Source organism: Pelobates fuscus, chromosome 1 (genome assembly GCF_036172605.1).
Source record: "Pelobates fuscus isolate aPelFus1 chromosome 1, aPelFus1.pri, whole genome shotgun sequence".
Taxonomy (NCBI): Eukaryota; Metazoa; Chordata; class Amphibia; order Anura; family Pelobatidae; genus Pelobates; species Pelobates fuscus.
The window spans coordinates 167,337,392-167,353,623 of NC_086317.1; the positions used below are offsets into that span (position 1 = coordinate 167,337,392).

The 16,232-nt window shown below is 43.3% G+C and overlaps 1 protein-coding gene across 3 annotated transcripts in view; it reads left to right on the top strand.

Annotated features, from left to right (window-relative positions):
* Window positions 1–16,232, top strand: part of SLC6A17 (solute carrier family 6 member 17) — a 116,736-nt gene that overhangs the window by 39,693 nt on the left and 60,811 nt on the right. For all 3 annotated transcript variants that reach the window (XR_010090772.1, XM_063451982.1, XM_063451993.1), the window contains exon 2: window positions 3,895–4,259. Coding sequence is in view for 2 of the 3 variants with exons in the window: in XM_063451982.1 (XP_063308052.1) it covers window positions 3,977–4,259 (283 nt within the window). In the remaining variant the exon portion in view is untranslated. The remainder of the gene's footprint in view (window positions 1–3,894; window positions 4,260–16,232) is intronic.

Genomic DNA, 16,232 nt, shown 5'->3' on the forward strand with positions numbered 1-16,232 from the left:
TAAAATAAACTGAAAACAGAAATGGCTTGCAGAATGTTTCTAAATTAACTTGGTCTACATGTTGCAATTCACTTTGAACTCCTAGCAGTTCTCAATTTAGTAAACAATCTGGCATGTTATTTAACCCTTTCCCAACATTAGGGCATGCTTTGCAGTCCAACAAAAGGAGGGCTTTAAAATTGCAAAGGCGGCATAGCACACTCGAACGATCAGGCCCTCCCTGCAACAGAACTACTTACCCTCCTCTCCAGATCCAAATGGGGGGACAGCCTGACAACAGAGGATATCCCCATGCAACCAATTCCACTGATCCAAGACTTGATTGCGTTGGCACTGCGATCAAATGACTTGGATCAGCGTGATTGACAGATTGTCTGCAGGGGGACAGCCTGGATTGTCAGGCATATCCCCCCAAATATAATTAATACAATGAAATAATTATGCACAAATAAAAACATATATATTAATATCAAAATACTCTTGGAATGAACAAAAATAGGAAATAAAAGTCCAGAGAATTTAATATGCAATATTTGACCCTATAACTTTCCAAAACCCTACAAAACCTGTACATGAGGGGTACTGATGGACTCGTGAGACATCGGTGAACATAAACATGAGCGTTTCAGAGTCATAATATGTATAATGCTGATGATATCATCGATGAAAATGTCAGGGCAGAAAATACCCTCCCTGGGTTGTCTACTTTTACAAATGGTATACCATAATGGAGGTAATTTTCCTTCCTGGGCTGCCATATGGTCTTCAAAGCAACATAAGCCCAGCAAACCAATCTTGCAAATTTCAATAAGTATAAACTGAAAAGGGAAAGCTCTATATTTCACATTTCCAAAACCCCATAAAATAGGCACATGGGGGGTACTGATGTACTTGTGAGACATCACTGAACACCGATATGTGTATTTTATTGCTGTATAAGCTATATAAAAAAACAGTATAATGACATTAATAGTTAAAATGCCCAGCAGAATGTCCTAATTTCTCACACTTTATTAGACTTTATTCATATTAAATTTTGTTTCACAAAGAATTATATCATGTGAAATAAAAGCCCTATTTCTCCTGAACAAAATGACATAATAAGTGTGGGTGCACTTCATATGAAAGAGGTGAATTATGGTTGAACATACATCTAGCTCAAATCAGGGCCGGACTGGAAACTAAAAGCAGCCCTGGAAAAAAATTCTATACCAGCCCAATAATGCGTCGCGCCAGCATAGTGTGCTGATATAGAGGGTGAAAAAATAACTTGAAATTGAAAACTCTTACTCCAACGAAAGAACGCATATAGGGCTTCAAAATAAACAAAAGAGTGCCTTTATTTTAAGTAGACGTACATTTGCATGTGATCAATGTTTCAGTACAACTACTTTGGCCTATTAAGGACATTTTAGTAATGATACTGAAATGCTGAATGTCTGCAATTGCACAACTAAACAAAAATGAAGTTAGCTTGTTTATTTTGAAGTTCTATGGGTGCGCTCTTCACTTTAAATATGTTATGGTGCATGAGTATGCAACTAGCAACAAGACTGGGCCAATACGTGCTCATTACATATATATATATATATATATATATATATATATTAATGACATTTATGTGTGTATTATGCATATATAAATGTATATTACTATATGTGTAAATATTATAGGCATAAATATATGTTACTAATACACACATCAATATATATATATGTGTGTGTGTGTATTACTGTCAGGATCACATCAATTTACGTCTATTACCTTTACCTCGTTTAGTGTATCTTGTCTCCAATTGTCTCCTTTTTTTCTCTTACAGCGACCCTTGTGCATCTTTTACTTCATCCCAGTCCCTGTGTGTTTCTTTTTACCCTTCTCCAGCCTCTGTATTTCTCTTTCCCTAGCCCCTTTTGTGTTGTTCTTAGCCCCAGCCAACAAACCTTCTGTGTCTCTTTCTTCCCTCTCCTCCCTGTCTCTCTTCCTCCTCTCCTCCCTGAGTCTCTCTTCCCCATCTCCTCCCTGAGTCTCTCTTCCCCATATCCTCCCTGTGTCTCTCTCTTACCCCTCTGTCTCTTTGTACCCCCATCCCCTGTGTCTCTCTATTACCCCTCTGTCTCTTTGTCCCCCTTCCCTGGTGTCTCTTTATTACCCCATCTCTTTGCCCCCCCCCCATCCCCTGTCTCTCTATTACCCCTCTGTCTCTTTGTCCCCCCACCCTTCCCTGGTGTCTCTCTATTACCCCTCTGTCTCTTTGCCCCCCCCCTTCCCTGGTGTCTCTTTATTACCCCATCTCTTTGCCCCCCCATCCCCTGTCTCTCTATTACCCCTCTGTCTCTTTGTCCCCCCCTTCCCTGGTGTCTCTCTATTACCCCTCTCTTTGTCCCCCCATCCCCTGTCTCTCTATTACCCCTCTGTCTCTTTGTCCCCCCCTTCCCTGGTGTCTCTCTATTACCCCTCTCTTTGTCCCCCCATCCCCTGTCTCTCTATTACCCTTCTGTCTCTTTGCCCCCCTTCCCTGGTGTCTCTCTGTTACCCCTCTCTTTGTCCCCCCCATCCCCTGTCTCTCTATTACCCCTCAGTCTCTGTGTCCCCCCTTCCCCAGTGTTTCTATTACCCCTCTATTTGTCCCCCTTCCCCTCTTTTTGTCCTCCACTTCCCCTCTTTTTGTCCTCCACTTCCCCTCTATTTGTCCCCCCTTCCCCTCTATTTGTCCCCCCCTTCCCCTCTATTTGTCCCCCCCTTCCCCTCTTTTTGTCCCCTTCCCCTATTTTTCTCTGTACCTGCTGCTGCTACAGGAGGACTGAGGGAGGGGGCGGAGCTAACTACCATGCTCCCTCCCGGTTCCCATAATTCCCAGCATCTACAGATCATAGAGTAATCCCTACTCTATGATGTGTAGATGCTGGGAATTATGGGAACCGCGAGGGAGCTTGGTAGTTAGCTCCGCCCCCTCCCTCAGTCCTCTTGTGCTGACAGCTATGCTGCTGTCAGTATCAGTGAGTGTGCTGCTGCATCGCTTAGGCGGCCGCCCGGCACACTCACTGATACTGACAGCAGCATAGCTGTCAGCACAGGAGATGGGGCTGCCGGCCGCAAGGTGAGTAATCACCTCAGAGTGTGCCGCCAGACCGGCCACCCGGCGGCACTGACATGCGGCCGGCGGCCGCGATTTTATTAGACAGCAGGGCTCCCTCTCACTCTCCAGCCCCCCAGGTGCCGCGGCCCACCGGGAAATTTCCCGGTATCCCGGTGGGCCAGTCCGGCCCTGGCTCAAATACTAGGTTTTGTTTTGATCAGAACATGTACAATTGCCTCTGTCCTAAGGGGTTAAATTATGTTTCATACATAAATATTTGATGTGAAATGAAAGCCGTATTTCTCTTGAAGAAAGGGATATAGAAGTGTAGTTGCACTTAATATGAAAGGGGTGAATTAACCCACATATAACTCAAATTCTAGGTTTTGTTGTGGTTCAGAACTTGAACAAATGCTTTTGTCCTTAAGGGGTTAATAGACTGAGAAATGTATAGTTTTAGAATTAAATAACTGATGATGAATGAAACATTGAAAATCCCCTATAACTTGAGTTGACCTTCTCCAATCTCCATGTGATTCTTCGTTTTCTTCAGACAATTGAAAAGGGGTTATAGAAACCTTGTTTAATTTCTCTTCTTCTCTGTATGATTTCTCAGTGCTGACTTCCACCTGTAAAGGATGGACATTATAACAATGATTGACAAGGTAGAGAGGCGTGGACTTTAATTTTATTTTTTGCACCTCACAAACACAGATCTGATCTATAATAATATAATATTAAAAATCATATTTAATCAAAATTTTTCCTTAAAAATGGTTTTGAGAGTGGATCATAATCTTTTATTTTTATTTTTCCAGATTTTGGTCCTTGGAATCTATTGTTGAGTATTTTAAAGTCTGGCCATATCCGTACAACGTGAGAAAGCACACACATCTCCAAATGCCTAAAAATAGTAAAGTAACTCAGCGAGAGCACAGCAACCAGCATGTTACAGAATCTGTGGCTGACTTATTGGCCCATGAAGAGCCTGTAGATCACAAGGCAAGTGCTTTAAATGTGTCAGGAGAAGAATCCAGAGGAAAACAGCTAGAAGACCTAGGAGATCAAGATGACCGACCAGCCTGGAATAACAAATTACAGTATATTCTCGCACAAATCGGATACTCAGTGGGCCTGGGCAATGTTTGGAGGTTTCCATACTTGTGCCAGAAAAATGGAGGAGGTAAGTGGCTGCTCATCACAGTTTCATAGTGATAATGTTTATTGAGAATGATAGTATTGTTTATAGCTAGATTAGCCCTGGATTCCCAGATGTTTCTGAACATTTTTCATGATTCAAATGCATCTGAGGTGACACTTTTAACCTTCTAGATATTTTTCCATCGTTATAATTGACTGGAACCTGGGCAAAGCATTTGCTTGGGCCCTGTGGACCTGCCCCCCCTCCCCAGGCATGCAATCACGTCCTCCACCCCAATGCATTGGCGGACCTAAAGTAGAAAGGTGCAAGAATTTTTTGGGCCTCCCTATTGCACAGGTGATTAAAAGGTAGATCCCCATCTCAAAAAAGTGCATTGACAGCTAGGGCTCTACCATTTACCCAAGTTTGCAGGTTTGTATTTAGCACTAAGCAGTTTTTGTGTGTTTGAATTTAAACAGGTTTTTGTATGGAATATGTTTGTATGTGGTGTTGGCGTGACTGCAAGCATGTATTTATGTGTAGTGTTAGTTTTTTAATGCAGGGGTGTATTTACCTATAATTTTGGTGTGTAACACAGACGTGTGTTTGTACGTAGGGAAATTTGAATGCTGGGATGTATTTATGTGTAGTGTTAGTGTGTGAATGCTGAGATGCATGCACATATACAGACACACAAAGATATCACACTGAAACACATGCAGACACACAGATATACACACTGGCAAACATGTAGATATACAGACACATAAACACACTGACACACAGATACATAACTTGACACACATGTAAATACACAGGCACACACGTAGATACACCAAAACACACAAAGACAACATACAGATACACACACAGACTTCATACAGATACACACACATATATACACACTAACAGACAAACTGGCACACACACAGACATACCGACGGAAACTGACAGACACACTGACACACACACTGACAGACATATTGACACACACACTGACAGACATACTGACAAACACACACACACACACACACACACACACTGACACACACACACAGATATACTGACACACACACAGACATACACATACATATACACACACACACACACACACATACACAAACACAAAATGTACACTTATAAACCCACCCTCCAGTTTCCTACCTTGGAGGCTGGCTTTCCTGCTGGTGGCTGAAGGTGTTGGGCATTGGGGTCTGGTTCTTTCGGCCAGCCCTCCTCCACTCTGCCTACTCTTCTCTCCGGCGCGCGCTCCTCTCTTTGTGGGTGGAAGGGAAAAGCAAGGGACCTGTTAAAACGCCTCAGCTCGCGACCGGGCCCCTGCTGACAGAAGCCCACCGGGTGGCCCTTAGTGCATGGGCCACCCGGTGGGCCTCCTTAGTGTGTGGTTTACCGGTCAGGGGTAGAAGAAATGGATAAGGCCAGTGGGGCCCACGGTGCAGCTGCTTTGGGCCCCCCAGGAGTAACTGGGTCCGGGGCAGCCGCCCCATTTGCCACACGTTAAAGACGGCCCTGCCCACAGGGACAATCAGATCCAGCCCAATACATTATGCTTTCTGAGTCGAAGATGAAGATATTGCCTCCTACCTCACACCACTGTTGTGTTTAGGTTAACTTGTCCACTCTTATGTCTGTGTGGCCAAGGCTGCCATCATTAATTTTAGGGCACCTTTCACAGTTCAAAAACCAGGCCCACGAAGCCCACCCTGAGTCCACCCACTAGGCCCCCTGTGTCCACCCACAAGGATTTGTGTGTGTGTGTGTGTGTGTGTATAGTGGTTGCAGAGTATGTATATAGTGGATGACGTTTGTAAAGTAGATGTAATGTATGTAAAGTTGTTGTAGTGTGGGTTTAGTGGATACTGTGAGTGTGTGTGTGTGTGTATAGTGCAGGAGTAGGCAACATTCAGTGCTCCAGATGTGTATAGTGTATGCAGTGTTTGTGTGTGTATGTATGTATAATGTGTGTTTAAGTAGTGGATGCAGTATGTGTGTGTGTAACTAAATAATATTCATTATATTTTAAGTCTATGACACTATCCCTGCTTCTTACCTATGGCCAGGAACAAAGGCATAACTAAAAAGCAAGGAGCCCCGGTGCCAAAATTGCCCCCCCCCCCACCAACCCCCTGATACCTCTCACCACTCCCATCCCCTCCATGGGTCACATTCACGCCCCGCAGGGTGATTGTGGCATTGTTTGGGGGGGGGGGGGTGAGTGTGACAGAGTTATGGAGAATGAGTGTGACAGGATTGGGGGTGAGTGGGACAGTGCGGGAGGGTGAATATGGCAGAGCGATGGGAGTGTATTGCATGTGTGAGTGACAGGATTGGGGGAGTTATTGTGAGTGTGGCAGGGTGAAGGGGGGTGACAGTGTGTGTGGTGGGGTGACATTTACACAGATACACAGGTGCATACACTGACACACATGCTGATAAACAGACAAACACACACGGACATACATGAGGATACACACCACATAACACATACATATACATATGCGGTCACACATGCTGAAACACAGACACAAACTAAAGATACACACACACTGACACACATGCAAATACACCGACATACAAACTAACACACAGATACAGACACATCTATACACACAGACACACATGCAGATACACAGAATGACACTCCTAGAGATACAAACACTGACACACAGATACACAGTGACACACTTATGGATACACAGACACACATGCAGACATATACATATATAGACACACACGCAGATACACACTTAATGGCAAACATTCAGATATATGGGGCACACACTAACATACAGACACACATACAGATACAGATACACAAACACAGATACACATACACGCAGAGAAACTTGCAAACCTACAGAGACATACACACACAGATACACAAACACACACATGCACAATGTTTTTTAGTCATACTCCCGTTTCCTACCTTTTAGGTGCAGGAGGGTGACTTCCCTGGGGTCCAGTGGCTGGCTCCCGCTGATGGGAGTCAGAGTTCCCGCTCTGACTCCCTCCTCTTCCTCCTGCATGGCGCTCTATGTAAGCTGGGAGGAGTGACTGGGGCTGTAACTTCCTCCCATGCTGACCTCATCACAGGGGGCCGGGTCGCGCTATTAAAGCGCCACAGTGCTGAATGGGCCCCTAGAAATACTATGCATTGGGTGGCCTTAAGAGCATGGGCCAACCGATGGGTCCCTGAAAGCACAGCCCCTGTGGTTGTACCACTCTGTCAGGGGCTGCACATGGCTGGCTGGGCACTGCGGTCACAGGGCTGCGACCCCTGTGACCATGGTAAGTATGCCACTGAACAGGGAGGGGAGACACTACATTCACTAGTGGTCCAGTGGCAGGGTCGCTAAGTCCAGCATACTTGTATAATGAAGAGGGGCCCAGGAGACTCCAGCTTCCTCCTGAAGCAGGTCCCCTCCCTCTCTTGTGAGCCCATGCAGTGAAACCCACGGTAATGCTCTGACAGTCATGGCTTGAGAGAAGACCTGCCAGAGATGAAAGCTGGAGTCTCCTGGGTCCATTTTTCAATACACATGTAAGGAGTGGCCAAGGGCGTGCGTGCATGTGTCTATGTCTGTGTGTATGGGTATATTTTGCACTTCCATTTTCTTTTTAGTACAATTCTGTATTTATTGAGTAATCACCCATGTATTATTGTGACTCGATTTGAATGCTAGATCTTTCAAGCGTCTGCCTTGAACGGTAGTATGCCTGTTGCTATTAGTGTAGTGTGATACTCTGTGGAAAGGAACAATTGTAGTCCAATCCAGACGGCTGCCTTACATAATTAACTACCTTTAGTCAGGTGCTGCAGATAAGAAGAAGAATCCGTCTTGAGTTTAATGGAAAAATAATGAATGGATGCAAACTGAAGTCAGCCTAAGAGGGACATTCCAAGCGCCATAACCAACCATGTTCCTTGCATAGCTTATGGTGCATTCCATTACTTTTTTTTATTTTTCTTACATTTTTTTAATTTAGTATTTTGTAGGTAGTTTATTAATAATGGGTAAAAAATAGGTATTGTACAGCCATGGAGATTTAAATATATAAGATAATAATAACAAAACACCGAACACATTTCATACCACTAAGGGCACTTTATTAAAGACCTTTGATAACGTGCCCTGTGGGATAGAAAATGCATTTGGCAGTGTATTTCTGGGCCTGCGTGAACATTTTGTTGTGCTTAATGCGCTATTATGGGCAACTGAGTAGTGGAATTCTTATTATAGCTTCCTTTGTATGTTACAAGATCTAGTACTGAGTTTGAGCTCACAATGTGCATACTTGGTTATTCCCTTAAAGTAACACTCCAATTAATTAATCTATACAATATTATTATTATTATTATTATCATTATGTTATTATTTATATAGCACCAACAAATTCAGCAGCGCTTTACAGTGGGTGGACGAACAAACGTGTAGTTGTAACCAGACAAGTTGGACACACAAGAACAGAGGGGTTGAGGGCCGTGCTCAATGAGCTTACATGCTAGAGGGAGTGAGGTAAAGTGACACAAAAGGTAAGGATAGTATTAGACGAATGACAGTTGCAAGAGAGGTATCAGTCGGGAGCTATTAACAGTTTAATTGATACTCTTTTATGAAGTGTGTTTTTAATGACTTTTTGAAGGAGTGGAGATTGGGGGAGCATCTAATGGAGGAGGGGAGTGAGTTCCACATGAACGGTGCAGCCCTGGAGAGGTGGGAGTACGGACAGAAGATAGACGTAGGTCTTGTGTATAAGGAAGGATAGATAGGTGGGAGCAGCATTATGTAGAGATTTGCAAGCAAGAATCAGAATTTAAATTGAGCCCTATATCTTACAGGAAGCCAATGTAGGGACTGACAGAAGGGCGAGGCGTGGGCGGTGCGGGCGGACAGGAAGATGAGCCTCGCCGCCGCATTCATTATGGACTATAATTGTGCAAGTTGGGAGCATGTAAGATCACTGAGAAGCGGATTACGGTAGTCAAGGCAAGAAAGGACAGTAGAATGGACCGACACCTTAGTCCTATCTGGCGTTAAGTAGGAGCCGCGCAATATTTTTGAGATGGAAGCGGCAGGATTTGGCGATAGACTGAAGGAGAGGTCGGAGTCAAAGAGAACACCTAGGCAGCGAGCCTGCATGGTGGAGCTGATGTTAACACCGTTGACTTGGAGGGAGACAGACACAGGAGTAGCAACACTTGAGGGAGGAAAGACCAGAAGTTCAGTTTTGGTCAAGTTGAGTTTAAGGAAGTGGGCAGCCATCCAGTTAGAAACAGCAGAGAGGCAGCCAGAGACACAAGTCAAGAGGGACGGGGAGAGATCAGGAAGGACAGATAGATTTGCGTGTCATCCGCATAAAAATGTTGGAAGCCAAAGGAGCTAATGAGTTTACCAAGGGAGGCAGTATAGATGGAGAACAGTATTGGACCAAGGACTGAACCTTGGGGGACACCAACAGAGAGAAGTTTGGGAGAAGAAGCAAAGCCAGAGAAAGAAATACTGAAAGAGCACTGGGAGAGGTAGGAGGAGCACCAGGAGAGAGCAATATCTTGTAGACTGATATTGCGGAGGATGAGAAGAATATATATATATATATATATATATATATATATATATATATATATATATATATATATATATACAGGGCTGGACTGGGAATGCAAATCAGCCCTGGAAAAAAATGTATGCCAGCCCCATAAGTCACTGTGCCATGCTAGTGTGTGTATGTATGTATGTATGTATGTGTGTGTGTGTGTGTGTGTATGTATGTATGTATGTATGTATATTATATATATATATATATATATATATATATATATATATATATATATATATATATATATATATAGAAAGTAAGAATCAGGAGCACTCGCTTGGATTTTTCAACAGTGGATAAAGTGTTTAATCACAACTTCAACATCAACGTTTCGACCCTTCAGGGTCTTTATCATCTTGATAAAGACCCTGAAGGGTCGAAACGTTGATGTTGAAGTTGTGATTAAACACTTTATCCACTGTTGAAAAATCCAAGCGAGTGCTCCTGATTCTTACTTTCTATCTACTGGCCTGGAGGCACCCTGGTAATATACATTGCATATATGTTTCTTTGGGGTTGAGTGCCAGAGTCTGGACTAAATATATATATATATATATATATATATAAAGAAAAAAATCCCATGCACTCTAGCTTAGTAGTTCCTTTTTAGCCGGGTGCCAAAGCCTGGACTCCAAAGATACAAGAGATGCCAAAAAGTAGCTGCTCACCGGTCTTTTAAAAATCACGCTCTCAGTAAATGTTAGCTGGGTGCTTGAAATCCAGGGAATAGCATATTATTGTAGATAGTGATCAGCACTCACGGACTTGGTAAAGTTAAAACTTACAGTTTATTGAATTTCCATATTAACCCCTTCACGACGGGTGACGGACGAGGTCCGTCATCCAGGGGATACCCTTAACGACGGATGACGGACCTCGTCCGTCACGCGGTAAAATTAACCCCAGATCGCCGCAATCGCGGCGATCGTGGGGTTAATGGTGCTCCGGTCTGCCTCTGTATTAGAGGCAGACCGGGAGCACCGGATCGGGCTGTCCCAGTACATGTGCCCGCTCTGACAGCATGCCAGAGCGGGCACATGTGCTCTGTATACTTACCTTCCGCCTCCCTGCACTTCCGGGTTCAGTGTGAAGTGCAGGGAGACGGATCAGTGCTGATCCTGCCCCCTGGTGGAAAAAAAAATAAAGTTTATTTAAAATCCCACCCCCCTTTACCCACCCTTTACCATTTTAATACAAAATTAACCCCTTCCCTGCCAATTGATCACTGACTACAGTGATCAATTGGCAGGGATTACATTTTAATATGATCTGATTTATTTTTTTAACCCCTGAGGGTTAATTCTTTTTTTTTAACCCTCAGGGGTTAAATTTATTTTATTAATTAATTTAAATATTTTAAAATGATAAATTTAGCTAGCTGGGGAGGGTGGAAGTTAGTGTGGAATTGGGGGATTTAGTGTTAGGCTAACTAGGGGTTAACGTTAAAAAAAGTTTTAAAATAAGCTTTAAAAAGTTAAAAAATTAAGTTAAAAAAAGTTTTAATAACGTTTAAGTAAAAAATAAAAAAAAATAAACCCTTTACCCAGTCCAAATAAAAATTAACCCCTTCCCTGCCAGTCTATCACTGCCTACAGTGATCAAAATACAGATCACAGTATTATACTGTGATCTAATTTTTTTTTTAACCCCTGACGATTAACTTTTATTTATTTTTTAACCCTCAGGGGTTAAATTAATGTAATTAACTAATTTAAATATTGTATAATTAAATATTTTGCTAGCTGGGGTGGGTGGGAGTTATGGGAAAATTGGGAATTTACTGTTAGTGCTGCTTACTGCTAGTTAGGGGTTAACGGTAAAAGAAAAAGCTTAGAAAAATGTTAAATCTGTAAAAAAAAGTTTTACGAAAGTTTAGGAAACTTTAAAAAAATGAATAAGCAAAACAAAAGTTTAAAAAATAGTTTTAAAAAGTAAAAAAGTTTTAAAAAGTTAAAAAATTAATTTAATAACGCTCATTACCACTACACCTGGTACAAGCTAGCGGAAAAATGACCCCACGCTAAGGTTCAAAATATGCCTTTTGAAATACCCTGGGATGTCTACTTTAAGAAATGGTAGGCCTTTGTGGGGTAGTTTGAATTTAAAACTTACGAAGATGCTCGGAAATTGCACATAGGCCCAGCGTCAAAATTCAAAGTTCTGTAAAAACTGATATGGCTTGGTCTCCAATATGCCACTGTAGCTTCACAAAATAGTGCCAAAGACATTCATTGGGGATGTCTTTTTACTCAGAAGACTTAGCTGAGCATAATTTGGAGGTTTTGAACTTAGTGGCACATATGAAATATACAAAATGCCCAGCAAAAATGCAATCCGTATGTCAAAAAATGCAAATTATTTTTTACCACATACTTTGGCATATATTGGTGAAAAAATGGGGGCATGCTAAGGCACAATATGCACCTTATGATATACCCTGGAGTGTCTACTTTTACAAATGGTAGGCCTTTGTGGTTTTTTTTTGAACAGTCAAACTGTTATAATACCCCAAAAGGAAGCATAGGCTCATTAAATCCGTCTCTCAAAATTCTACTGTGAATACTGAAAAGGACAGGTCTCCTGTATGGCACTGTAGCTTCACGAAATAGTGCCACAGACATACAATGGGGGTGTCCTTTTACTCAGAAGACTTTGTGAGCATAATTTGGGGGGTTTGAACTTAGTGGCACATATGAAATATACAAAATGCCCAGCAAAAATGCAATCCGTATGTAAAAAATGCACAAAATTATTTTTTACCACATACTTTGGCATGTAATGGTAAAAAAATGGGGGCATGTTAAGGCACAATATGCACCTTATGAGATACCCTGGAGTGTCTACTTTTACAAATGGTAGGCCTTTGTGGGGGTTTTTGAACAGTCAAACTGTTATAATACCCCAAATGGAAGCATAGGCTCATTAAATCCGTCTCTCAAAATTCTACTGTGAATACTGAAAAGGACAGGTCTCCTATACGGCACTGTAGCTTCACGAAATAGTGCCAAAGACATACAATGGGGGTACCGTTGTACTCAGCAGAAGTAACTGAACACATAATAAAACTTTGTACAGGAATAGCACACACCAACTTTACAAAATACACATGAGAAGTTCTTTGTTATACGTTTGTGTGCGAAAACCCCCAAAAAACACAATTTTACTCCAATATTTAGCAGAGGTTGGCGGTAAAATGGCTACGTAGAAAGTGTCAAAACAACCTTAGGTAAATAGCCTGTGATGTCTACTTTATATAAATATATACTTTTGTGTGGCAATTTTGTTTTATTTTATGGCTATTAGGCTTACAAGACAAACATACCAAATTCTAAAATCGCTCCACATTAAAATTTTATTTTACTCCTTGTGCTTTGTGACCTGTAACTACCAAAAAAAACTTAAAATCCTAGACACATTATATATTCTGTAAATCAGAACAAATAAATGAATTTATTTTTAATTACTTTCCTTAACCTGCACTAATTATGCACACATTAGGATTGCAAAAACTGTAAAAAAAAAACAATATTTTTATTTTTTTTGCATTTTTCTGTATTTTTTTTATAATAACAGCAAGAAAACAGCAAGAAAATGCAAAAATAGCTTGTGTCATTAAGCGTAAGTCAAGCTTCTGAAGCTCTGTCCTTAAGGGGTTAAAAGATCAACGTTTCCTGATGAAAGTTCCAGTGGGAACTGAAACGTTGATCTTTTAATATGGAAATTCAATAAACTGTAAGTTTTAACTTTACCAAGTCCGTGAGTGCTGATCACTATCTACAATCATATATATATATATATATATATATATATATATATATATATATATATATCCCCCCATGTTTCCTATATATATATATATATATATATATATATATATATATATATATATATATATAGAGAGAGTTAATGCAATGTTAAACACACACGCAACTCAAGCCATAAGACTTGCTTTTACCACAGAAATCTCACTTTAAAAGTGCTCTCAATTCTGCAAAGGATTCTGGGTAGGCATATGCAAATGACCTCAACAAAGAACCACATTTTTGCCTCATAATTCCACTATATACATGGATTCCTTGGAGTATGTGCTTGCTGCATATAACAGCTTTGAAACACAACTCAGAAAGAGGTGTAATGCCAGTGAACCACTCATGGACAGCGGTTTCGTTGTTATTTCAACTCATCAGTAGTGATGTCGCAAATGTTCGCAAACCGGGCGAACCGCCATAGACTTCAATGGACAGGCGAATTTTAAAACCCACACGGACTCTTTCTGGCCACAATAGTGATGGAAAAGTTGTTTCAAGGGGACTAACACCTGGACTGTGGCATGCCAGAGGGGGATCCATGGCAAAACTCCCATGGAAAATTACACAGTTGATGCAGAGTCTGGTTTTAATCCATAAAGGGCATAAATCACCTAACATTCCTAAATCACAATGGATATGGATTGACACCTGACATATGACATATTGACACCTTGACATATGGATTGACACCTGTCCTCAGAAACCCTGATACACACTGACACAGAGCAGAATAGGGACTGTTCCCCCTACATAGGGTCACTTGGCAGATATGGATTGACACCTATCCTAAGGATCCCTGATACACACTGACACAGAGCAGAATAGGGACAATCCCCCCTACATAGGGTCACTTGGCAGATATGGATTGACACCTATCCTAAGGATCCCTGATACACACTGACACAGAGCAGAATAGGGACTGTTCCCCCTACATAGGGTCACTTGGCAGATATGGATTGACACCTATCCTAAGGATCCCTGATACACACTGACGCAGAGCGGAATAGGGACTGTTCCCCCTACATAGGGTCACTTGGCAGATATGGATTTACACCTGTCCTCAGTGACCCTGATGCACACTGACGCAGAGCGGAATAGGGACTGTTCCCCCTACATAGGGTCACTTGGCAGATATGGATTGACACCTGTCCTCAGTGACCCTGATACACACTGGGGGGGGACCTACTGTCCTCCCCCCGCCCCCACCCCTGCGTGGTGGGTGGGGGCCATAAAAATAATGAGGGGGGGACCTACTGTCCTCCCCCCGCCCCCACCCCTGCGTGGTGGGTGGGGGCATAAAAATAATGAGGGGGGGACCTACTGTCCTCCCCCAGCCCCCACCCCTGCGCGGTGGGTGGGGGCCATAAATCAAAATGAGGGGAGGACCTACTGTCCTCCCCCCGCCCCCACCCCTGCGCGGTGGGTGGGGGCCATAAAAATAATGAGGGGGGGACCTACTGTCCTCCCCCCCGGCCCCCACCCCTGCACGGTGGGTGGGGGCCATAAAAATAATGAGGGGGGACCTACTTTTCCCCCCCAGCCCCCACCCCTGAGTGGTGGGTGGGGGCCCTAAATAAAAAGTCCCCCCCCCAATCAAAGGTGACTAGGGGTCCCTAAGCCCCTAGTCACCCACCCCTGCGCGGTGGGTGGGAGCCATAAATCACAATGGGGGGAGGACCTACTGTCCTCCCCCCGCCCCCACCCCTGCGTGGTGGGTGGGGGCCATAAAAATAATGAGAGGGGGACCTACTGTCCTCCCCCCGGCCCCCACCCCTGTGTGGTGGGTGGGGGCCATAAATCACAATGGGGGGAGGACCTACTGTCCTCCCCCCGCCCCCACCCCTGCGTGGTGGGTGGGGGCCATAAAAATAATGAGGGGGGGACCTACTGTCCTCCCCCTGGCCCCACCCCTGCGCGGTGGGTGGGGGCCATAAATCACAATGGGGGGAGGACCTACTGTCCTCCCCCCGCCCCCTCCCCTGCGTGGTGGGTGGAGGCCATAAATAAACCCCCCCCCCCCAATCAAAGGTGACTAGGGCTCCCTAAGCCCCTAGTCACCCACCCCCCACCCCAAAAAAGGTTACCCCCTACCTACCCCCCTCACCCTAAAAAATAGTGAAGGGAGAATAAAATAACTAACCTGTAAAGAAAAATTCAACTTACCATTTGACGTCTTCTTTTTTCTAAAATCTTCTTTTTTCAGCCCCCAAAAAAGGCCAAATAAAAAGCCATAAGAACCGACGCAATGTAAAAAAAAAAAACGAGCGCCCCCCAAAAAAATCCATCTTCACCCATGGAGGGCTCCGCGCAGACTGAGCTCTGCAGGGCGGGGGAAGGCTTATAAAGCCTTGCCACGCCCTGCAATTAGGCTTAAACCAGCCAATCAGAGTGCTCTTTGTCATTTTACACAGCGTGGGAAAATTCCAAAGAACTTTCCCACGCTGTGTAAAATGACACAGAGCACTCTGATTGGTTAGATTCCAAGCCCACCAATCACAGTGCTCTGGGAGATCATTAGTTTAAGGAAAAGCAAGCTCTCTTATCTCCCAGAGCCTGGGTGGGCTTATTGTACAAATGAACAAAG